At 45.9% G+C, this 25,203-nt stretch overlaps 1 protein-coding gene across 1 annotated transcript; it reads left to right on the top strand.

The window, feature by feature from the left end:
• The first annotated feature begins 578 nt into the window (after positions 1-578).
• LOC134205961 (RNA-binding protein spenito-like) lies at positions 579-23,430 on the top strand. The gene is made up of 3 exons (XM_062681659.1): positions 579-630; positions 748-947; positions 22,942-23,430. Exons 1-3 carry the CDS (start codon positions 579-581, stop codon positions 23,428-23,430), a joined length of 741 nt encoding a protein of 246 aa, XP_062537643.1.
• The last annotated feature ends 1,773 nt before the right edge of the window (positions 23,431-25,203 follow it).

Raw genomic sequence — 25,203 nt, forward strand, 5'->3', positions numbered from 1 at the left:
CCGATCTTTGCACAGCTCGCTACTTGCCTGCGCGGCTGCAAAACCCGTTTCGACCAGGTCTTTACTCTTGGCTTGTTCATTATTGAAAATGGCTGCTAGGGTGGGCATGGTCAACTGGAACGCTTGCTCGCTCAAGAGCAAAAGCATCGAACTGGCTGATTTCCTCGAGGAGAAGGAGATCGACGTGGCGTTCATCACTGAAACGCACCTCAAACCGGAAGTGAGCGTCCACATCCCGAACTTCCGCATCGTGCGACTCGCCGGCCGTCCAGGGGAGGTGGTGTGGCCATTGCACTTCGATATAACATCAACTGTCGTCTGCTGCCAAGCTTCTAGCTGAGTATGATCGAGGCCATCGGTGTCGAAGTGACCACTCCTGTCGGCACAATCACGCTCATCGCGGCGAACTGTCCAATGCAAGCCAAAGTCGACGATTGATCATCGGCTGCCTTCCGCAGGGACATCGTCAAGCTTACGCGGAGACAAGGCCTGTATATCATTGCCGGCGACCTGAATGCCAAACTTCAAGCCTGGGGCAACAGTCGTGGCAATCGAAACGGCACCATCTGGACAACGACATGGAGGAAAGCCACTACACGATTCTGAGCCTGGATTCCCCCACTCGGCTGAGTCGGTCCGGTGTCCACGCAAACCTCGACCTCTACATAACAAACATGAAAGACCACGTCTCGCAGCCGGTCGTCTATCAGGAGCTCAGTTCGGATCACTATCCGGTGGTGCCGGAAGTGGGCTCCTCGGTCAATCGGCATCAGCAGTTCTGGCGAAACTATCACCTAGTCGACTGGGGCCGGTTCCAGAGGTGCGTGGACAACAACGTCGACTACGAGGCGCAGCCGGCAACGCCTGAAGCAATCGCTCGGCAGCTGCGTTCCATCGAGGAGGCGATCTCGGTTGCCCGAGAGCAACATGTACCGACGACTCGCCAGGTAAGCAACTCCCTAAACATCGATACACTCACCAAAAAATTGATTCGATTGCGGAATGTCACTCGCAGGCATATTCAGCGTACTGAACTGCCTGAACTTAAGGCACGCTGCAATAGAATCACAAAAATTATCAAGGCCAGAATGGTGGACCTTAAAAATAACGATTTCTCAAATAAGATCTGCATCCGCATGCTAAGCCGTTCTGGAAAAATGACCAAAATACTAAAATCCAAGGCCCATTCCACATTTGATCCCACTAGGCAATAATGGCTCTAAGGATCGCTTGATATCTCCTGCAGAGAGGGTCGCTGAAATAGGTCGTCACTTCGTCAGCTCACACAATCTTGGGCAGAACATCGTCAGTCCACTCGAAGCAGCCGTCAACGAGCATGCAAACAACATCCATTTGATTCCCAACGACTTTTCGGAGGAGTTGGGGATCTCAACTGGCGAATTGACGGCCTATATCATGTCATCGAAGAACATGGCCCCAGGCTTAGAGAGCATCCTGAATCTCAAGCTCAAACACATAAGTGCTCCGTTTTTTTTGCACCTCTCGCTGATCTTTAATCAGTGTCTCCGTCTCAGCTACTTCCCATCGTCCTGGAAGTCGGCGAAAGTCATCCCCATCAGGAAGCCTGGGAAGGATCCTTCCTCTCCCAAAAATTATCGTCCCATCAGCCTTCTCTTAGGATTATCCAAGCTATTCGAAAAAGCTATTCATCACCGGTTACTTGAGCCTAAAGTGATCAGAGCGCTAGTGGCAAAACTCCAACGAGGCCTGGAGGTTCTGTCAGAGGACCTTATCAGCTGGAAGATCTGTATCAATGCGGCGAAGACCTAGGTCATCATTTTATCCCACTCTAAATCTCCTAAATATGTTCCGCCTGGGGACTGTGAAATCATCCTCAATGGCACGACTGTGGAGTGGGCCAATGAGGCTGACTACCTTGGATTAACCGTCGACAGCAAGCTTATTTTCAGGCAACAGGTTGACAAGACGGTGACGAAGTGTAACGTCTTGTTCAAACTACTGTACCCTTTGATCAACCGTCGGTCGTCATTGTCCCTGAAAAATAAGCTTGCTGTCTACCAGCAAATCATCCTCCCTGTGATCGAATACGGCAGCGGTTCTCAACCTGGGGTACATGTACCACTGGGGGTAGCTTCGCTGGCCCTAGGGGGTACCTCGGACAAAAATGCGTAATGGCGGACATATTACAATTTCAATCAAAACTCAAAACTTTCAATTGAATTCAATTCAAATGATAATTGTGTATTTTCTATTTCAAAAATTTATATTGTACATAATATGTAAGGCGATCAATTAATCCAAATTGAATCCTGTCTTCCACAACCAGCAGGCTCGGAAGCCTCCTCTCAAGAGGTTCGGAAGCCTCCTCTCAAGAGGTTCGGAAGCCTCCTCTCAAGAGGTTCGGAAGCCTCCTCTCAAGAGGCTCGGAAGCCTCCTCTCAAGAGGCTCGGAAGCCTCCTCTCAAGAGGCTCGGAAGCCTCCTCTCAAGAGGCTCGGAAGCCTCCTCTCAAAGACTCAGAAGCCTCCTCTCAAGAGGCTCAGGCCTCCTCTCAAGAGGCTCAGAAGCCTCCTCTCAAGAGGCTCAGGCCTCCTCTCAAGAGGCTCAGAGCCTCCTCTCAAGAGGCTCAGGCCTCCTCTCAAGAGGCTCAGAAGCCTCCTCTCAAGAGGCTCAGAAGCCTCCTCTCAAGAGGCTCAGAAGCCTCCTCTCAAGAGGCCTCAGGCCTCCTCTCAAGAGGCCTCAGAAGCCTCCTCTCGAGAGGCTCAGAAGCCTCCTCTCAAGAGGCTCAGGCCTCCTCTCAAGAGGCTCAGAAGCCTCCTCTCAAGAGGCTCAGGAAGCCTCCTCTCAAGAGGCTCAGAAGCCTCCTCTCAAGAGGCCTCGGAAGCCTCCTCTCAAGAGGCTCAGAAGCCTCCTCTCAAGAGGCCTGAAGCCTCCTCTCAAGAGGCTCAGAAGCCTCCTCTCAAAGGCCTCAGCCTCCTCTCAAGAGGCTCAGAAGCCTCCTCTCAAGAGGCCTCAAGCCTCCTCTCAAGAGGCTCGGAAGCCTCCTCTCAAGAGGCTCGAAAGCCTCCTCTCAAGAGGCTTGGAAGCCTCCTCTCAAGAGGCTCGGAAGCCTCCTCTCAAGAGGCTCGGAAGCCTCCTCTCAAGAGGCTCGGAAGCCTCCTCTCAAGAGGCTCGGAAGCCTCCTCTCAAGAGAGGATATCTACCTTCTATAGAAACTCCTACCGACTTGGATGATGCAGTTGATACTACAACGTTGCACATCGTGAAAGCTTTCGAAGAAGCTTGCCCTTTACGTTCTGTAAAAACCTCAAGAGGAACCCCTTGGTGGAATTCCGATTTGGCTAAGCTAATGAAGCATTGCAGAAGGAGTTGGAACAGACGCCATTCAGCAGGGACGGATTCTTTCAAGTTGGCTCGCAAAGCTTACAAGAAGGCTCTACGATCTGCTGAACGATCCGGCTGGAAAAACCTTTGTGCAAATGTTTCCAATTTGAGTGAAGCCAGTCGATTGAATAAAATTCTTGCGAGATCCAAGGATTTCCAAGTTGGCGAAATTCGCAAGCCAAATGGCGACTACACTTCTTCTGATGAAGAATCGTTAGAGCACTTATTTGATACGCACTTCCCTGGATGTGTCGATATAACATCCTCGGATGATCCTGATGTCTTTTCATGTAGCTATGGGTCTTGGGCTCAAGCACGTAGAATCATAACTACTGAATCGATTCAATGGGCACTTAACAGTTTTGCTCCCTACAAATCTCCAGGGGAGAGGTTTTGAACATATCAAACATGTTTTGAAAAAGCTTTTAGTATGCAGTTTTGCTACTGGAAATATTCCCATATCCTGGCGGGATGTCACTGTAAAGTTTATCCCAAAACGAGGACGTGCTTCGTATGAAGAAGCAAAGAGTTTTAGACCCATCAGTCTGACCTCATTTCTTCTGAAATGCTTAGAACGTATTATCGATCATCACATTCGTGATAACTGTTTGGCAAACATGCCTCTTCATGTTAATCAAAATGCTTACCAATCTGGAAAGTCCACCGTGACTCTTCTACACAAGGTTGTGTACGATATCGAGAAAGCATTCGCTCAAAAGCAATCGTGCTTGGGAGCTTTCTTAGATATTGAAGGTGCTTTCGACAACGTGTCTTTCGATGCAATATTGGAAGCCGCACGTTGTCATGGGCTACCTAATATTATTACCAAATGGATTCACCAGATGCTTAAAAACCGACATCTCTACTCGACATTACGTCAAGCAGCGATTAGGAAATTAAGTGTCTGCGGATGCCCTCAAGGGGGAGTATTATCTCCACTTTTGTGGAATCTCGTTGCAGATACGCTATTGAGGTTACTCAATAATAACGGTTTTCCTACCTATAAATTTGCCGACGACAATCTAACATTGATATTGGGTTTGTGCATTACTACCTTATTCGACCTGATGCAAAATGCTCTTCAGGTAGTTGAAAGTTGGTGTCGCCAATATGGCCTTTCGTTCAATCCGAATAAAACATCTATTGTTCTTTTCACGGAAAAACGTAATCGTAATTGTATTCGTCCATTACATCTTTTTGGTTCTGAAATCAATGTAACTGATCAAGTAAAGTATGTGGGTCTAATTTTAGATTCAAAGCTTTCCTGGACTCCTAAGATTGAGTTCAGAATCAAAAAGGCGTGTATGGCTTTCGGCCAATGCCGACGAACCTTTGGTAAAACTTTGGGTCTTAAACCCAAATATATCAAATGGATTTACACAACAGTTGTACGACCAATTTTGGCTTATGGATGTCTTGTGTGGTGGCAAAAGGGGGAAGTGAGGACAATTCAGTCTAAATTAGGCCATTAGTGATGTGCCTAATGGCAATGACTGGTGCGTTCTCTTCAACTCCCACGGCTGCTCTCGAAGTTCTCTTCGACGTGGCCCCACTACACATACATCTCAAACAAGAAGCATTTTCTTGTACTTACCGACTATGGTACCGTAATCCGGGGTATCATTGATCAATTTTTTCAATGTTTTGTAAATATTTCCTCCGTAGATTAAATGATTGCTTTTTCATATTTTTAAAACGAGTACTGCTACGTGTAGAACGTTTGAGGCTATTGTTCTTGATTATTTGATAATTATAAAATTGTTTTAAAAATCTGTTTTGTCTAGTTTTCGAATTTCCAATTTGGGGTAACTTTGATCATCAATCATTTCACTTTGTTACGTCTATAAAGCAAGCGTTTGTAAACGCCTTAAGGTAGGCAATTACTTTTGAAATCCTTATACTGAGGCGAAGCGTATTGATTGTTTCGAGTAAGGCATCATGACCGCTAGGTGAATTATCTGGTTTTTCAACAATAAAATCAAAATTTTGAAACAAAAATATGGATAAACAAAGAAAATAAGATTACTTATCACCCAATTGTAGGTACGATCTCAATTTTTTGTTATTATGCTTGTTTTGAGTGCTTTTTGGCAGCTTACTGTGAGTTAACATAATGATGTTGATTTTATTTTCAAACTATGGCAAAATTAAATGCAAATTCTAGTGGAGATTATATTATTCGGTAGCAAATTTAGTCAAGAGTAAAATACCTAACTCATAATAAGTAATCGTAATAACAGAAAGTAATACTTTATTCATCTTTTGAAAATGGTTCAACTGATCAATGTTACCCCGCTGATCAATGTTCCCCCGGATTACGGTACTCGGTTTTATGGAAGAGAATCCTGTAAACCGCAGTTCTACACACACTTCGTTGTTACCGCAAATGGTTAATTGGTACAAAATTTTCCTTGCTCCAAGTGATCTCACACAAGTTAGTAGTTTTCCTTATAGGACATTTTCGACACAATTCCCCTCGCGGGTTGAGTGGACATCTGGCTATTTGGAGAGAAGTATATCGGACAGCATTGTTTGTTACACTGACGGCTCCCTCCTCGAAGGTAGAGCAGGTGAAGGCGTCTATTCGCGTGAGCTGAGATTGGAACATTCACACTCACTGGGTACACACTGCACTGTCTTTCAAGCGGAAATATTTGCCATCATGTGTGGAGTGCAATCTGCACTGCAGCAACGCATTATGGGCAAAGTAATATACTTCTGTTCAGATAGCCAAGCTGTTATTAAAGCTCTCGCCTCGGCCAACTCAAGGTCGAAGTTAGTAATCGCATGTCGAACTCAAATTAAGGAACTGAATTCAGTAAATACTTTACACCTTATATGGGTACCTGGCCATTCTTCCATAGCTGGAAACGAATTGGCTGATGAGTTAGCTCGTAATGGAGCATCGCATGACTTTATTGGTCCTGAGCCAGCTATTCCAATATCCAAGTGTTGGGTGAAGCTTTTGATCAACTCTTGGGCTGTCACTCAGCACAAATGGCATTGGAGTAGTCTGGATTCATGTCATCAAACAAAATTGTACATCCGGGAGTCATCTCCGGTAGTAGCAAGCTATTTAGCTAATCTGTCTAAACAGAATTGCAGTGTCTTTGTCAAGGCCTTGACAGGTCACTGCCGACTGAACTATCACATGGCAAATATTCAACGCGTTCAATCATCTGTTTGTGATAGTTGTGAATCCGATTATGGAACTTCTTATCATCTAATATATAACTGCCCAGTCTATGCACAATTGCGCTTCCAAATATTTGGTAAACACTTACTTAGTGAAATTGACTTCAGAAACCTGAACCTTCAGAGTATATTGTTGTTCATAACCCGTTGTGGTAAGGAGCTATAAGCTCTTGTAGGCTTAGGCGTTGTATGCCCTCTTAAAGGGCCCTTTTCCAAACATTCCCTTTGTTCTCCCATCCACATTCCTTTCCTTTTTGTTCACTTCCTTTTCCGTCAGGTGTGTGATGAAAAAGGCTGTGAGGGCGATGGCACAAATCTCCCAAATTGAAGTGAACGTGCCCCTGGAGCCGACGTTCTGATACCTGATACCAAGAGGCTCGGAAGCCACCTCTCAAGAGGCTCGGAAGCCTCCTTTCAAGAGGCTCGGAAGCCTCCTCTCAAGAGGCTCGGAAGTCTCCTCTCAAGAGGCTCGGAAGTCTCCTCTCAAGAGGCTCGGAAGTCTCCTCTCAAGAGGCTCAGAAGTCTCTTATCTTTTTTTTTTTTTTTTTTAATTTATTTATTTCGTCAACCGACGTAGACTAGTACATATACAATATACATGTTTTTCTTTATTTTCTTAATGCTATAAATACGGTATTATAGTGTATAAAAATAAAAATAGTTTGGTTTTGCGATTTAATGTAAATTTAGATGTGTAGGTTTCGAATTGTGACAAAATATTTTTTTAGGTTCTGCCGAGACATTGTAAAGTCAATAGTTTCGCAGTGTTGATTATAGATAGCCATCATCTGATTGAGAGGTCCGAATTTTGCATAATTTGTACGGCAGTGATTAATTCCATTTACTTCCACTATTAACTTCCACTAGTTAATAGTGGAAGTAAATGGAAGAATAATAGTCTTTTAACCTTGTAGCATTTCCCCTAAGACGCTCTAAAATAATTAATCAGTGATTAATTAAAAATGTATGTCGATGACGCAGTTGTCGAGATGGTATGTAGAAATTTAATTTCGATAAAATGTTTGTTGAATCAATACGCTGCGAAACTATATCGTTAATGAATGAAACCATTGCAGTTTCACGACGCTCTTTCAAAGATTGAATATTTATAAGCTTGCAGCGTGCCTCATATGATGGAAGTGGGAATGTTGTCCAACCTAATTTACGAAGAGCAAATAATAGGAATTGTTTTTGTACTGATCAAGAGGCTCGGAAGCCTCCTCTCAAGAGGCTCGGAAGCCTCCTCTCAAGAGGCTCGGAAGCCTCCTCTCAAGAGGCTCGGAAGCCTCCTCTCAAGAGGCTCGGAAGCCTCCTCTCAAGAGGCTCGGAAGCCTCCTCTCCAGAGGCTCGGAAGCCTCCTCTCAAGAGGCTCGGAAGCCTCCTCTCAAGAGGCTCGGAAGCATCCTCTTACGAGGCTCGGAAGCATCCTCTTAAGAGGCTCCGAAGCATCCTTTTAAGAGGCTCCGAAGCCTCCTCTCAAGAGGCTCGAAAGCCTCCTCTCAAGAGGCTCGGAAGCCTCCTCTCAAGAGGCTCGGAAGCCTCCTCTCAAGAGGCTCGGAAGCCTCCTCTCAAGAGGCTCGGAAGCCTCCTCTCAAGAGGCCTCAGAAGCCTCCTCTCAAGAGGCTCAGAAGCCTCCTCTCAAGAGGCTCAGGAAGCCTCCTCTCAAGAGGCTCAGAAGCCTCCTCTCAAGAGGCCTCAGAGCCTCCTCTCAAGAGGCTCGGAAGCCTCCTCTCAAGAGGCTAGGAAGCCTCCTATCAAGAGGCTTTGAAGCCTCCTCTCAAGAGGCTCGGAAGCCTCCTCTCAAGAGGCTCGGAAGCCTCCTCTCAAGAGGCTCGGAAGCCTCCTCTCAAGAGGCTCGGAAGCCTCCTCTCAAGAGGCTCCCCAAGTAGCACACATGTCCCACATAGATTACTGCAACGGATATGTGACTATATTTGGTCACTATCAAGTTGCTGCAACCATTTTAGTCTGACTTGTGCTGCTCGGGTCGGAAGCCTCCTTTCAAGAGGCTCGGAAGCCTCCTCTCAAGAGGCTCGGAAGCCTCCTCTCAAGAGGCTCGGAAGCCTCATCTCAAGAGGCTCGGAAGCCTCCTCTCAAGAGGATAGAAAGCCTCCTCTCAAGAGGCTCGGAAGCCTCCTTTCAAGAGGCTCGGAACCCTCCTCTCAAGAGGCCTCAGGCCTCCTCTCAAGGGGCCCAGACGCCTCCTCACGAGGCTCGGAGGCCTCCTGTCAAGAGGCTCGGAAGCCTCCTTTCAAGAGGCTCGGAAGCCTCCTCTCAAGAGGCTCGGAAGCCTCCTCTCAAGAGGCTCGGAAGCCTCCTCTCAAGAGGCACGGAAGCCTCCTCTGAAAAGACTCGGAAGCCTCCTCTCAAGAGGCTCGGAAGCCTTCTTTCAAGAACCTTTCTAGAGGCTCAAAAGCCTCCTTTCAAGAGGCCCCAAAGCCTCTTTCCAAGAGGTTTGGAAGGATCCTTTCAAGAGGCTCGGAAGCCTCCTTCCAAGAAACTCGGAAGCCTTCTTTCAAGAGGCTCGAAAGCCTCCTTTCAAGAAGCTCCAAAGCCTTCTTTTCTAGAGGCTCAAAAGCCTCCTTTTCTGGAGGCTCAGAAGCCTCCTCTCAAGAGGCTCGGAGGCCTCCTCTCAAGAGGCTCGGAAGCTTCCTTTCAAGAGGCTCGGAAGCCTCCTCTCAAGAGGCACGGAAGCCTCCTCTGAAAAGGCTCGGAATCCTCCTTTCAAGAGGATCGGAAGCCTTCTTTCAAAAGCCTTTCTAGAGGCTCAAAAGCCTCCTTTCAAGAGGCCCCAAAGCCTCTTTTCAAGAGGCCCCAAAGCTTCTTTTCAAGAGGTTTGGAAGGATCCTTTCAAGAGGCTCGGAAGCCTCCTTCCAAGAAACTCGGAAGCCTTCTTTCAAGAGGTACGGAAGCCTCCTTTCAAGAAGCTCAAAAGCCTTCTTTTCTAGAGGCTCAAAAGCCTCCTTTTCTGGAGACTCAAAAACCTCCTTTCAAGAGGCTCGGAAGCCTTCTTGCAAGAGGCTCAAAAGCCTCCTTTCAAGAGGCTCTGAAGCCTATTTCCAAGAGAATCGGAGGGCTCCTTCCGAGAGGCTCGGAAGCCTCTTTTCAAGAGGTTCGGAAGCCTAATTTCAAGTGGTTCGGAAGCCTTCTTTCAGAAGCGTTCTTTCAAGATGTAACGGAAGCTTTCTTTTAAGTGGCTCGAATACCGCCTTCAACAGGCTCGGAAGCCTCTCTAGAAGAGGCTCAGAAAGTTCTAATAAAGAGGCGCGGAAGCCTACTCTAAATGGACTCAAAAGCTTAAAGGAGCCTCCCTTCAAAGGGCTCGGAATTATGTTTCTAGGAGGATTGGAAGCCTGCTTTCGAGAGGGGGTACCTCAAATCATGCGAAAGTTCGAAGGGGTACCTCTCAAGAACAAGGTTGAAAACCGCTGGAATACGGCATGCAGGTCTGGGAGAGCTGCGCTAAAACCCACCACCTCAAACTTCAACGGGTCCAAAACAAATTCCTGAGGATGATCCTCAACACCCCTTCCAGGACAAGAACATCCTAGGTCCACCATCTGAACGCTTTGGTGAGTGCAGGGCCAGATTTATGGGGGGGGGCGTTTGGGCCACGGCCCCGGGCCCCCACACATCTTATGTACCAAAACCAACCTTTTTTGTACATTTTGGGGCCCCCACAAGCTGTCGGCCCCGGGGCCCCCTTCCGGCTAAATCCGGCCCTGGGTGACTGTAAAGAAAAGTTTAGGGTGCGTTGCTTGCATTCGGATCACCAATTAGGGCGCCTCCTTAAGGACGTCATGATAAATCAAAATAAAAAATTTAAAAATTGTTCGTTAACATTGAAAACATTTAAAATCAAAGTTGGAGGGCCAAGCCGGCCGATCACTTTCCTGTAAAAAAAAAGTAGAACAAAAATGTTTAAATAACGAAGAATTTTACTACTACTAAACTACGTCGAGGGCTGCAAAATGGTGGGTTGACATCAAGGAAGGAGCGCCCAACAGAGCTCTGGTCCCCACAAGTCCCTATCTCACGCTTCCACGGGTCGTCCGATGACAAAAGACCGCCAGCTAAGGGTTGTGTACTTAGCTGGTAGTGCAGCCTGGGCACTGTTGTCCTTCTGACATCAGCTAGAGTGAGAAGGTACGCCTCGAGCGTCTGTTCACCAGGAGGTGCGGCTCAAACAGCGTCTGCCTGGTACCCAGCGGCTGATTAACGAAATGCTGTATCGCGTCAGCTATACCTAAGGTGGCAGCCCCATCATCGCGATGTAGGTAACGCGACCCCGGTAAGGTAGCTTACTGAAGCCTCTCAAATACCAAGAAAATGGAGATAGAAGAAAAAAGAACGTTATTTTTGGCAACCGACCCGGCAACGAAATAAGGACTATGATTGGAAACTCGGTACCTGGAATGTCAGGACCCTAAATGAACCTGGACGAGTGAGCCTTCTGGCTCGTGAACTGCAGAAGGTTGGAGTGAACGTGGCTGCTATTCAAGAAGTCCGATGGCCTAGATCCGGAGAACGTGAATTCCGAGCCGTGGACCCCACGACCAATACTGCATTCAAGTATAACATCTATCACAGCGGCGGTGAAAAAGCAGAGCATGGAGTTGGTTTCGTAGTGATGGGCAAGCAGATGAAGCGAGTGATGCGGTGGAAACCCATTAGCGAACGAATCTGTGTGTTGAGGATACGGGGCAAATTCTTCAATTACAGCCTAATCAACGTTTACGCACCGACAAACGATAAATCTGACGACGTGAAGGACACGTTTAATGAATATCTTGATAAAGCCTATGGAGAGTGCCCAAAGCATGACGTGAAAATTGTTATCGGCGACGCTAACGCCCAGGTCGGTAGAGAGGACTTTTTCCGTCCCATAATCGGTAGGGAGAGCCTTCAATGACAACGGCCTACGGCTAGTAAATTTTGCTGCTGCCAGAGGGATGGCCATCAGTAGCACCTACTTTGCACGAAAGAACATCCGAAAGCACACCTGGAGACACCCAAATGGTGAAACTTGCAACCAGATAGACCATGTTCTGGTGGATGGGCGCCATTTCTCGGATGTTATCGATGTGCGGACATTCAGAGGTCCGAACATTGACTCTGATCACTACCTCGTTGTCAGTAAAATTCGATCACGGTTGTCAACTGTATCGAACGAAAGATCACAGCGAACGATGCGTTACAATATCCAGCGATTGTCGGCGGAAGGAGTATCGGCTGATTACCGCCAGAAGCTCGACGAACGGATAAGTGCAATCAACGTTAGCGACAACATCAACGATCTATGGGAGTCGATCCACGGAGCGGTGAGCACAACAGCACGAGAAGTGGTAGGCACTGCACAGAGGCGACCCAGGACGGGTTGGTTCGATGTGGAGTGTCAGAGAGTGACAGACGAGAAGAACGTTGCCAGAAGCCCGATGTTGGTGTCGGGTAGCAGATCGAATAGAGATCGGTACAAGGAAGCAAGAGCAGCCGGAAAACGAACCCTCCGCAGGAAAAAAAAGAGTACGAAGAACAAGTTATTAGTGAGGCGCAGGAAAAAATGGAGCAAAACGATATGTGGAGGTTTTATGAGTCTGTCAATGGCGTGCGGAGAAAGACAGCGCCATATCCCGTCATGTGCAACGACCAACAAGGGAATTTGCTGACAAATAAAACTGAAGTGGCTGCCAGGTGGAAGCAACACTTCGAGACTTTGTTGAATGGAGGAAGTGACGGTGCATCGGTGAACAGAATAAATATTAGCGACGATGGACAAGCTGTGGAGTCACCTATACTAGATGAGGTTAAAAAAGCTGTTGAAGAGCTGAAATACAATAAGGCTGCGGGGAAGGACCAGCTCCCGGCTGAACTTCTCAAACACGGCAGTGAGCAGCATTATGAAGTTCTGCACCATATTATGTTGAAAATATGGGAAGACGAGGAAATGCCTGCTAGCTGGTTGGACTGCCTCATTTGCCCTCTCTTTAAGAAAGGGCACAAACTGGAGTGCGCCAATTACCGAGGAATAACCCTCGTTAATTCGGCGTACAAAATTATGTCCCGTATTCTGTTCAACAGATTGAGACCGCTTGAAGAGTCCTTCGTCGGCGAATACCAAGCAGGTTTTCGTGAGGGTCGATCAACGACGGATCAAATGTTTACCCTGAGACAAATCCTTGATAAATTCCGGGAGAACAACTTGCAGACACATCATCTGTTAATTATTTTCAAGACGGTGTACGATTCAGTAAAACGGAATGAATTATGGCAAATTATGCTTGAACATGGTTTTCCGGCGAAACTGATACGGCTGATTCGTATAACGTTGGACGGATCGAAATCAAGTGTAAGGGTTGCGGATGAAATATCGACGTCATTTGTTACCTTAGATGGATTAAAGCAGGGTGATGCACTCTCGAACCTACTGTTCAATATAGCGCTCGAGGGAGCGATTAGGAGAGCTGGTGTGCAAAGAAACGGTACCATTATCACAAAATCGCATATGCTCCTGGGATTTGCGGACGATATCGATATTATCGGAATTGATCGCCGTGCAGTGGAAGAGGCTTTTGCGCCTTTTAAGAGGGAGACAGCGAGGATTGGACTCACGATCAACACCAGCAAAACGAAGTACATGGTCGCTGGCAATCAACGTGGGTTCATTAGTGGTAGTGGTAGTGAAATGGTGCTGGATGGTGAAAAATTTGATGTGGTAGAAGAATTTGTGTATCTTGGAACATTAGTGACGTGCGATAATGATGTTACCCGCGGGGTGAAAAGGCGTATTGCAGCTGCAAAAAGGGCTTATTACGGACTTCGTAACCAGCTTAAGTCCCGTAGTCTGCAAACGAAAACAAAACTTTAACGTCCTTGAGACATGGACGTTAAAGGAGGCTGATCGGAGAGCTCTCGGAGTGTTTGAGCGTAAGGTGCTGCGGACAATACTCGGCGGTAAACAGGAGAACGGTATCTGGCGGCGTCGCATGAATCACGAATTGTACCAGGTGTATAAAGGGCTGGATATTATTAAGCATATACAACACGGCAGACTACGGTGGGCTGGTCACGTTGTTCGTATGCCGGAAGAACGTCAAGCGAAGATAATATTTAGTAGAGAACCCGGAAGAGGACGCAGGCTTCGTGGAAGGCCGCGTACACGATGGCTTTTTGCAGTTGAAGAGAACCTGAGGGCGCTCAATGTTCAGGGCGACTGGAAGCGATTGGCCCAGGATCGAGTCCAGTGGAGAAGGATACTCCATTCGGCGTAGGTTCATCGAAGAGCTGTAGCCCATCAAGGTCGTGAAACAGTACAATATGTAGTCAGGAAGCTTCCATAAATTACGTAACGATTAGAGGAGGGGGAGGGGGATGCCTGAAGTATGACAATCTATACAATATGTTCAGCTGCTCCAGAAAAAAGGGTGACAGGGAGAGGGGGTTGAAAAATGCCAATATATGCCTTACGTAATCAATGGGTTCTTCAGCGGAGATCCCGCCGCCACTGAGAGCATAGCGGAGACTTAAGTAAGTAGACCTCATTTTCGTAGGACAAAAAATCCTAGTCATGTTTTCTTCTTCTTCTTCTTATTGGCATTACATCCCCACAATGAGACAGAGCCGCCTCGCAGCTTAGTGTTCATTAAGCACTTCCACAGTTATTAACTGCGAGGTTTCTAAGCCAGGTTACCATTTTTGCGTTCGTATATCATGAGGCTAGCACGATGTTACTTTTATGCCCAGGGAAGTCGAGACAATTTCCAATCCGAAAATTGCCTAGACCGGCGCCGAGAATCGAACCCGGCCACCCTCAGCGTGGTCTTGCTTTGCAGCCGCACGTCTTACCGCACGGCCAATCCTGTAAATCCTGCTTTATGGAATGAAGCTCGTATGTTGCGAGCGGCTGATCTGAATTGGAGCACCAGCACCAACTTTATGGATGCAGCGAAACTCGTTGGTACATGTTCTCATACCGCCACGACGGCAAATTTGTAGATATGGATACGCAACGCATGGCAGGTTCTCTTGAGCAACTGCTTCAACTAGCTGTGCATAGTTTACCCAAAAACAGTCGTGATCTTACACGAACGTTGAATGCAATCCTTGGACCTGACTCGAATTCTTAAACACTGGAAGATAGCAATGTGAAATGATGTCTGGTGGATCATCCGTTCTCCGCATGCGTTTAAGGCGCTCACACTCATCCATGAAACTACAGTTTGCATGTCCAGTGCTTGGATCTGGTCAATATCTAAGGAGATGTGAATTTTAAGATGTAAGCCAACGATATTTTGGGGAGCTTGTGCAGGGCATGGACGTGCGGGAAACTCAGTGCTGTTCTGAACGGATTCTGAGGGATGAGAAACGAACCGACCACTTCAATCAAAACTGGTTGCTGTAGATCGGTGACGATGGATTTCAGCATTCGAACTCGTTGGCAATTCTATTGAATCTGCAACTCCCTCCCAGGTAAAGCCATTCTACCATCATCTTAGAGGGACCGTTGCCATCACTGCTGGTTGTCTGGTCCCAAAATGTTTGTTATCAAAGTTGTGTGCATCTTAATTATCAAGTGCTTTAAAAGTTATAAATTGAACTGTCGATAAAAGCAATTTGATTTGAATATCGCTCGCATTTTATTATTTGGCTGAATCAACTCTGCCCGGAGACAGTTCTCTTTTCATATGATCAGTATTATGCATAAATTGTTCCCGAAAAGAGAAAGGAAGGTGTGAACGAGTGCGCTCGTAAATTAACGGGTATTATTTCAATCAATTTGGGTACCTTTCCCCGATCGACGAGTGAGCGTGCGGTGCATTTTTGAAGGGCGATCGCGCAGTGCAGAGTCTGACAATGAGCTGATGGGCGGACGCATATTTTTTGACAGTTATTGATGCGCTGCCGCACTGCTGCGGGACTGTCCAAAAACCGATGGTCTGCCGTCATGGGCAAGCGGCGTTGGTAAAGTGGTTTATATCAATCTGCTCGTAGTCTTATTGACTTGTTTCTCGATTTATCCACCGCCATATCCGCAGAAACCAAAAGTTGCATTTCGTGAAAGGATTCGGGTCTGTTTGATAATTAATTAAGATTGTGTGGCTAAGTAGGCTAATTTATGTAAATTCATGTTTGCCTTGATCAAGCAAATTGATCTAATTTTGATATAAATGAAAAAAATATTTTTTTTTTCAAAATAATTAAAATCTTCTTTTAATCAGTGCATAAAAACATGATTTGCAAATTATATGCGACTTGAAATCTAATTACAAAATTTGTTTCCTCGTGTCCAATTAAAAATCAATATTTTGTTATTCAAAATCAAATCAAGTTTGACAAATAGTCCTAAATGATTCTACAACAGATACTAAAACAGCTGGCTCGTAAAATTCCTCAAATATTCAAATTATCCCATCGAATTTTCAAGGAGATGATTGCGCCATTAGAGCAGCCATTAACGGTATGCCACTATTGCTGTTGATATTGTTTCCAATTTCTGTGCTTCTAAGCCGCATTATTCAAATGAAGAAATAAGTCATAAAGTTAATAGCTTAAAGCAGCAATAATCTCGTCGAAACTTTTATACCGCATATGGAAAGCTAATCGATTATCGTAGTGAGCGCTGAAGCGCAGTGTGATGTGCGATTTGACGTTCGTCTGGATTCTACGCCGCCTACTACTGTTTGTTGCTGCGACGCTGCTGACGGCCAATACCTGGGGGGGTCATGTTGGCGATAATCCGCCCGCTAATGTCTTCATCCAGTAAGCTGCGCGAATCACCGATGGTAAATACCTAATGGTGATTGCTGTGACCATCGGAAGATGTGACCACACTACCGCAAAGTGGGTCAGATCCGTTTGGGTGATTTAGTGGGAAACTTCGAAGGCTAGCGTCTTCCGATATCGATCAGTGATTAGCAATTTTTAATTGATCGACGGTCTCTCACCTTCCCGCACTACCTTTCGCTGGAACCGCCTAAGTGGGTTGCATCGTAAAATTGTCGTTTTCCAATCCGAGAGCACATTTTCGACTGTTTTATTCTTCGAATGTGATTTACGGACCGAACGAGAGAGAAAGCAGCCATTTATGTAAAGCAGTCCATCAAACTCGGAGAAGCTGCGGTCCGAACTTTGTTTGGATTTTATACTTTTGTGTCTAATTTCCTTATTTTATTGGCCTTTTATCGAGAAGAAACGCTACGCGTCGACGCGATTGATCGTGTGAGTGGGGACCGTTTTTACGAGCTTGGAGCTGGGTCATCAAAAAGGCTTCGTCATTGTCCCCAGTAAGTTGACCTCTCGGAACAGATTGTGTGCGGATACCTGGAAAAATCATTGACAAGTCAGCTCAAATCGTTTGATTTACTGGATCGACCAAAGTTCATTACAGGGGACATAATTAATGAGCTATTCACTGACAGAATAAATGAAGAATAAAACAGAGGGAGGACAAATGCAGAATATACAAGAAAAGTAATTCTCGCTTTACTTTTCAAAAGGACCTAAGTAACCTTTTTTAATGAATTAATTTGAGTGTAATATTCAAATTAATTCATGAAAAAAATGTTACTTAGGTCCTGTTGAAAAGTTAAGTGAGAATTGTATGCATTTCTGTAATCCAGCGTACACACGGTCAAGTAGTTTGACCAACATTGACTCCACCCCTAGTTTAGTCAAGCATTCACTATGTTCCACAAACAGTGGCACGAATACCCAATTTATTCATCCAACAATATCATACACAAACGACCGAAGCGACAACTTCACTATAAACGTTCAGAGGACTGAATGGCGAGTCTTGCATCGATGGTGGTGGACGGTGGAGCCTGAATGAAGGGTTCACGAAGAATATACTGCTAGTGACCATCAGGAAGTAAGTTTTATGGTCAGAAATACCCCCAACAGAACCACAAGGCGGGTCAGTAAGGCTGGTCTAGGTTGACGTACCTCGCAGTTTGACCCAGAACTGCTGGAAGAATCACTGCGGTGGGAAAATCGGACTCTAGGCCTAAGTGGTGATGAGTTATCGGATGTCCTAACACGAGCATGTGACGTAAAATGCCCAGGAAGACTATTCCAACCGGCAACCGCAAACCGGTGCAATGGTAGACGAAAACGATAGCTGACCTTCGCAGAACCTGTCTTAGAGCTAAAAGAAGGCTACGTCGTGCTAGAACCGAAGCGGACAGGCTAGAAAGACGCCAGGTGTTCCAAACAGCGGGCAGAGCTCTGAACTACGAAATCAAATGTAGTAAGAGAGCCTGCTTTGAAGAGCTGTGTAGGATGGCCAATAATACTCCAGGGGGGATGCAGGATAGTGATGGTAGGACCAACAGCACACCTCCTGAGAAATCCCCGGAGATGTTAGCCAGGATCGTTGCAGGTTTGTTCACGAAGCATGACTCATCGGACTGGCCCACCACACCGTACGAGTCAGTGAACCTGGTACCGCTAGTGACTAATGATCAGCTTATCGCTTTTGCAAGAAAACTTAAGCTAAGTAAGGCACCAGGACCGGACTGTATTCCTAACCTGGCCATTAAGCACGCGATTCTTGCCGCTCCAGATATGTTCAGGAAAAACTTCCCAGATAGTTGGAAACGGCAGAAGTTGGTGCTTTTGCCTAAGCCTGAGAAATCCCCGGAAGAGCTTTCGGCATACAGACCAATTTTCCTACTCGACTCAACTGGTAAGTTGTTAGAGAGGGTGATCCTGAATAGATTGACGAAATATACGGAGTTATCATGTATTATTTTTTATATTATATCATATCAAGTATTATCAAGCAACCAGTATTGGTTCCGTAAAGGACGTTCTACCATCGAAGCAATTCGGTCGGTAACGGAAACAGCTATAGCGCGTGGTTGCATTGATTACACTATATGTAAAGGATTCTAAAAAGCTATTTTTAGAACAGGATATTGTTTGTCGACACCTACGCTGGACAGCAGTCAAATGAACTGATAGCAGGTGTTCCACAGGGATCGACCCTCGGACCGGTTCTGTGGAATATCATGTATGACGAAGTATCACGCTTAAATCTCCCAACCGGTGTAAAAATAGAAGGCTTTGCGGATGATGTAATGCTAGAGGTCACAGGCGACACTGTAGACGAAGTTGAATTGGAAGCTTCATACGTGATTAGCAGAGTCAAAGGCGTTGGCGTTTAACACATCGCTAGACTGAGGTTATTGTGCTCCATAACCATCATGGGTTGCAGAAAGCGGGGATAAATGTAGGGACCTGCACAGTTAATTCCGTAAGGCCATTAAAGCATCTAGGTGTGATGATCGACCATAAGCACAATTTTACGAGGACGAAATAGTGAAGGAACTTCCGAACAAAATCATGGAGCAACTTCCGGACGAAATCCTGGAGGAACTTCCACAAGAAATCCTGGAAGTACTTCCGAAGGAATTCTCGGAGGAACTTCCGGATGAAATCCTGAGGAACCTTCGGACGAAATCCTGGAGGAACTTCCGGACGACATTCTGGACTATCGGAACTTTCGGGCAAAATCCTGGAGAAACTTCCGCACGAAATTCTGGAGGAATTTCCGTACGAAATCCTGGAGGAATTTCCGGATGAAATTCTGGAGGAACTTCCGGACGAAATCCTGGAGGAACTTACGGACGAAATTCTGGAGGAACTTACAGGTGAAATTCTGGAGGAACTTTCGGACGAAATCGTGGAGGAATTTCCGGATGACATCCTGAAGGCACTTCCGGAGGAAACCGTGGAGGAACTTCCGGAGGAATTCCTGAATGAAAGAAATCTTGGGGAATCTTCTGGACAAAATCCTGGAGGAACTTGCGAAGGAATTCCTGAATGAACTTCCGGAAGGATTCCTGGAGAATCTTTCGGACGAAATCCTGAAGGAACTTTCGGACGAAATCCTGGACGAACTTCTGGACAAAATCCTGGATGAACTTCCGGACGAAATACTGGGGGAAAATTCGAACAAAATTCTGGAAGAACTTCTAGATGAAATTCTAAAGCATCTTCCAGACAAAATCGTGGAGGAAATTGCGGACGAAATCCTGGAGGAATTTCCGGAGGAATTCTTTGAGGAACTTCCGGACGAAATCCTGAAGTAACTTCGGGACGATATTCTGGAGAAACTTACGGATCGCAACCTGGAGTAACTTCCACATGAAATCCGGATGAAATCCTGAGGAACTTCCGGACGAAATCCTGAAAGAACTTCCGGACGACATCCTGGAGAGGCTTTCGGGCAAAATCCTGGAGAAACTTCCACACGAAATCCTGGAGGAACTTACGGACGAAATTCTGGAGGAACTTCCGTGGAGGAATTTCCGAACGTCATCCTGAAGGAACTTCCGGAGGAAATCGTGAAGAAACTTCCGGAGGAATTCCTGAATGGAAGAAATCCTGGGGAACTTTCGGACAAAATACTGGAAGAATTTCCGGACGATATCCCGGAGAAACTTTCCGACGAAATCCTGGATGAACTTCCGGATGAAAACCTTGAGGAATTTCCGGGCGAAATCCTGGAGGAACTTCCGGACGAAATACTGGGGGATCTTCCGGACGATATTCTGGAGGAACTTCCGGAGTAAGTCCTAGAGGAGCTTGCGGACGAAATCCTGGAGGAATTCCTTGAGGAACTTCCGGACTAAATCCTGAAGGAACTTCGTGACGACATCTTGAAGGAACTTTGGGACGACATCCTGGAGGAACTTCCACACGAAGTCCTGGAGGTACTTCCGAAGGAATTCTTGGAGGATCTTCTGGATGAAATCCTGAAGAACCTTCGGACGAAATCCCGGAGGAGCTTCCGGACGAAATTCTGGAAGAACTTCCGGAGGAAATCGTGGAGGAACTTCCGGTGGACTTCCTAAATGAAAAAAATCCTGAGGAACCTTCAGACGACATTCTGGAGAAACTTCCGGAGGAAATCCTGGAAGAACTTTGGAACGAAATCCTGGAGGAACTTCCGGACGACATTCTGAAGGAATTTCCTGGAGGAACTTCCACACGGAGACATCCTGGAGGAAATTCCACACGAAATCCGGCAAGAACCTCCGGACATAAACCTGGAGGAACTTGCGAAGGAATTCCTGGATGAACTTCTGGACGAAATCCTGGAGAAACATGCAAACTAAATCTTGGAGTAACTTCCGGACGAAATTCTTGAGGTACTTCCGGAAGAATTCCTGGAGATACTTCCGAAGAAATATCTGGAGGAATGCCCAGAAGAATTTCTTAATGAATTTACCATCGAACTCCTGGAAAACAAATTCCTGAGGATTTCGTTAAGGTAATTCTGAAAAAATTCCGGAGAATTTTTGATGCTTGAAATAAGTCAACGCTAACCCACGCCGCCGCATCGCCGCCGCCGATCATCAACGGCGTTACGCCGCCACGCCGCCTTCGCCGGTAAAATTTCAATCGGCGCGCAGTTGTAGTCCAAGTACCAAGCACTCTTGAAACGTTTACAGGAATATGACGCTCTTTTGAACAACGGAAAGTACATTTTCGGAGTAAAGGTGATGTGCTGAGTGAAAAAAGGGTTGGCCCAACGTATAGCCGAATGGGATCGATAACTAAACTTGGAACAGTAGCTTAGCTTAGAAGTTTGATTACGTATGTGGGACGATTCATCCCAAATCTGGCAGCCAAAACGGAACCACTGAGGCTTTTGTTAGAAGGTCACCGAAATAAATCGTCACTTCGTCAGCTCGCACAATGTTGAACAGAACTTCGTCAGTCCCCACGAAGCAACCATCAACGAGCATGTTAACAACATCCTTTCGGCTCCCGACGACTTTTCGGGAGGAGTTGGGGAATTGATGACCTATATCAAATCATTGAAAAACATGATAGGTTCCAGGTTTCGATAAGATCCTGAATCTCGTACTCAAACATGTGAGTGCTTGGTTTTTGAGGGTATCAGGCCATTTGGCCGAATGCCATTTGGCCGTTTGACCTCGTTTTCGAGTGGTATTTCTTCCTACTTCCTAATTCCTTCTTTCTTACTCTTTTTTCTTTCTTCCTTCTTCTTTCTTTCTTATTCCTTCTTCTTTCGTTTTTGTTCATTCTTCCTTATTCCTTCACCTTTCTTCCTACTTCCTTCTTCCTTCTTTTTTCTTCCTTCTTCCTTCTTTCTTCTTCCTTCTTCCTTCTTGCTTCCTCCTTCTTCCTTCTTCCTTCTTCCTGCTCACTTCTTCCTTCTTCCTTTTTCCTCCTTCCTTCTTCCTTCTTCCTTCTACCTTTGTCCTTCTTCCTTCTTGCTTCTTCCTTCTTCCTTCTTCCTTCTTCCTTCTACCTTCTTCTTTCTTCTTTCTTCCTTCTTTCGTCTCTCTTCTTCCTTCCACCTTTTTCTTTCTTCTTTCTTCCATCTTCCTTCTACCTTCTTCTCTTTTCTTTCTTCCTTCTTCCTTCTTCCTTGCTATCCTTCCTTCTTCCTTGTTCCTTGTTCCTTCTTCCTTCTTCCTTCTTCCTTCTTGCTTCTTCCTTCTTGCTTCTTCCTTTTTCCTTCTCCCTTCTTTCTTCTTCCTTCTTCCTTCTTCCCTCTTCCTTCTTCCTTCTTCCTTCTCCCTTTTTCCTTCTTCCTTTTTTCCCTTTCCTTCTTACTTCTTCCTATTCATTCTTCCTTCTCCTTTTTCCTTCTACCTTCCTTTTTCTTTTTTCCTTCTTCTTCCTTCTTGCTTCTTCCTTCTTCCTTCTAGCTTCTTCCTTCCTTCTTCCTTCTTCTTGCTTTTTCCTTCTTGCTTTTTTCCTTCTTCTTCCTTCTTCCTGCATCTTTCTCTTCCTTCTTCATTTTTCCTTCTTCCCTCTTCATTCTCTTTCTTCCTTCTTCCTCCTTCTTCCTTCCTTCTTCCTTCTTCCTTCTTCCTTCTTCCTTCTTCCTTCTTCCTTCTTCCTTCTTCCTTCTTCCTTCTTCCTTCTTCCTTCTTCCTTCTTCCTTCTTCCTTCTTCCTTCTTCCTTCTTTCTTCTTCCTTCTTCCTTCTTCCTTCTACCTTCTACCTTCTTCCTTCTTCCTTCTCCCTTCTTCCGTATTCCTTCTTCTGTCTTCCTTCTTCCTTTTACCTTCTACCTTCTTCTTTTTTCTTTCTTCTTTCTTCTTCCTTCTTTCTTCCTTCTTCTTTTTTCCTTCTTTCTGTTTCCTTCTTCCTTCTTGCTTCACACTACTAACATTGACGAATACATAGACCGAAATGTCCGGTACAAAAGCCATCAAAAAATCGGGCACCATGTCTTCTTCTTCATTTTGAAGAAAATACCCCTCGTGGGTGACGAATTACATAAATATTTTACGAGCGCTGACTTACCCCTCTTGACGTTTTGACAGTTTGTTTGTTTTTCTCCCTCACCTTGTGACGTCGTTTCGGTTCGTTTGTTGTTTGTTCGTTTCGTTACTCAGTTGGAGCGTGAGTTCGACCGTTTTGGTGCCATCAAAAAGATCGAATATAACAAAGGGGACACCCAGGCCTACATTCTGTACGATTCTATTGATGCTGCTACGGCTGCTGTGAAGGAAATGCGTGGATTCCCGTTAGGGGCACCGGATCGTCGTATTCGTATCGATTTTGCTAATAACGGAACAACACCATCGTTCTCAAAGTGCAGTGGAGGTTTTGAGGAAGGCGGTGAGTATCGTCGCGGCCCCGACTACGAATATCCGGAAGGCGGTGCATCACACGAGGAAAATTCATCGTACGGCTATGGTGGAAGACCGTTCCGCGGCCGTGGAGGATTCCGCGGACATGGTGGTTTCCGTGGCGGTTTTCATCGTGATGGCCCACCGCACCACGGGGACAATGATGAACGGCGTCGATCAGGAGCCGATGGCAAATATGATTCACGCCGTCGTTCTGGATCCCCGTTCACCGAGGCGACGCAGTCCGGCTGATTCGGATTCTGATTCGTCTTCTCGTAGGAATGGCATGTTATCGAATGCAAGAACGTTACCAGAAGTGGCACGGAAATCTACCACAGTCTGGCAAGGGGCGCTGATTTTGAAGAGTTCACTATTCCCCACCAAGTTGCACCTCGGACGGAGACAACGAAATAGTGGACAGCCTGATGAAGGACGAGGAAGGTAAACACCACCTTCGTATTACTCAGCGACTACGCCTCGATCAACCCAAGTTGGAAGATGTGCAGAAGCGCATATCGACGTCATCGTCGCACGCAATCTTCCTCGGCCTGCCGGGATCGACGTCGAAATATTAGCAAATGATCAAGTATGTTGATACTACAAATATATGTTTTAATCTTACCTTCCGGCACGTAATCTTCGTCGTCACTCAACACAATAAAATTTCGATATTTTTCGAAATAATCGGTCATATCGAAAATGGTCATATCGGTTTTATCTGAAATTCGGATTTCTTCAGCATTTTCGTCCAAATCCTCCATATTGGAAATATTTCCCATGTCGTCATGTTCATCACTTAGATGAATTGTATAACAGAATGCGGGAGGTGCGTAGAGGTAGATGGCATCTCAATGTTAGAGTTACATTCATTGTTATCATGCAGCCCATCGTAATACATGGTAGCCGCTTGCGAGATCTGCTTTGCGATACTGGGATGCTCAATAGTAGCGTCGTTAGCAGCTACAGTGGAGGATGAATTTTGTACTCGCCATGCGTATCACCAAGGTGCAAGGTAGCCGCATGCTGAATCTGCGTTGGGGCAGCAGGAAACTTAATAGTAGCATTGTTAGCAGCTATAATGTGGAGATGATTGTCGTTGTCACCATGTACACCACCATGGTGCATGTTATCGGCATGCAGAATTTGCTGTGAGGTGGATGAATGTGGCGTTGCTAGCATTTATGGTAGACGGACGGATTTTGTTGACGCCATGCGCACCTCCGAGGTGCATGGTAGCCGCATGCGTGATCTGGTTTGCGATCGACGGAAACTCAATGGTAACGTTGTTAGCAGCTATAATGTGGGGACGATTTCCGTTGTCGCCATGCACACCACCATAGTGCATGATAGCTGCATGCGGAATTTGTTGTGAGGTGGGCGGGAGCGTTATAGAAACTTTGCGTAAGGCAGTAGCAATGTGATGCTTTTCAATTTGCAAGTGTTGATCAAGCTCATGGTGAGATTTTTGATGTGATCTAATTCTGGAGTTGTAATGCTTCACATTATTATGTGTGGTATGTGAGTGTGAGCTACGATGTGCAGATGAGGAGATAGAATAGCTGTGATCAGCCAAAGAAATGTCCGCATTCGCATCAATCACGCGCTGAGACCGGTCGGGACGGAAAGGGCAACTACGTTTTGATTCATGCAGAAACTCTCGCGGATCATTGAATAGCGTGCGGTTTCCAAGGTCGCCGTAATTGCGATGATGCTTCATTAGTCTACTGGATTTCGTATTATTAATACATTCCTTTGCATTTTTACTTGTACGAAGATCCAGAACATCACCCGTATCCGAAAATACAGACGCCTCGATGCATGACATCGAACTACCCGGATCATACGAATCCTCATTGACTCTTTCATATGATTTCATTTTTTTTCGGTGTTGATGATTGAATGTTACGGAATGATACAGAAGACATGTTTATAGCCGTAAGTTCCGCTACCACAACGGGTTCCGGATCTGCAACTACCTCCTCGTACACAGCAAAAACAAGTTGTTGAATATTACATCGAAATCGA

The sequence above is a fragment of the Armigeres subalbatus genome, chromosome 1 (genome assembly GCF_024139115.2).
Source record: "Armigeres subalbatus isolate Guangzhou_Male chromosome 1, GZ_Asu_2, whole genome shotgun sequence".
NCBI lineage: Eukaryota > Metazoa > Arthropoda > Insecta > Diptera > Culicidae > Armigeres > Armigeres subalbatus.

Excerpts from the sequence above, each read along its gene's own strand:
- LOC134205961 (XM_062681659.1), top strand. The coding sequence starts at position 579 with ATGGAGGAAAGCCACTACACGATTCTGAGCCTGGATTCCCCCACTCGG. Across the intron at positions 631-747 it reads GGATTCCCCCACTCGGCTGA|TGGGCTCCTCGGTCAATCGG; the intron begins GTCGGTCCGGTG and ends TGGTGCCGGAAG. Across the intron at positions 948-22,941 it reads ATGTACCGACGACTCGCCAG|TTGGAGCGTGAGTTCGACCG; the intron begins GTAAGCAACTCC and ends TTCGTTACTCAG.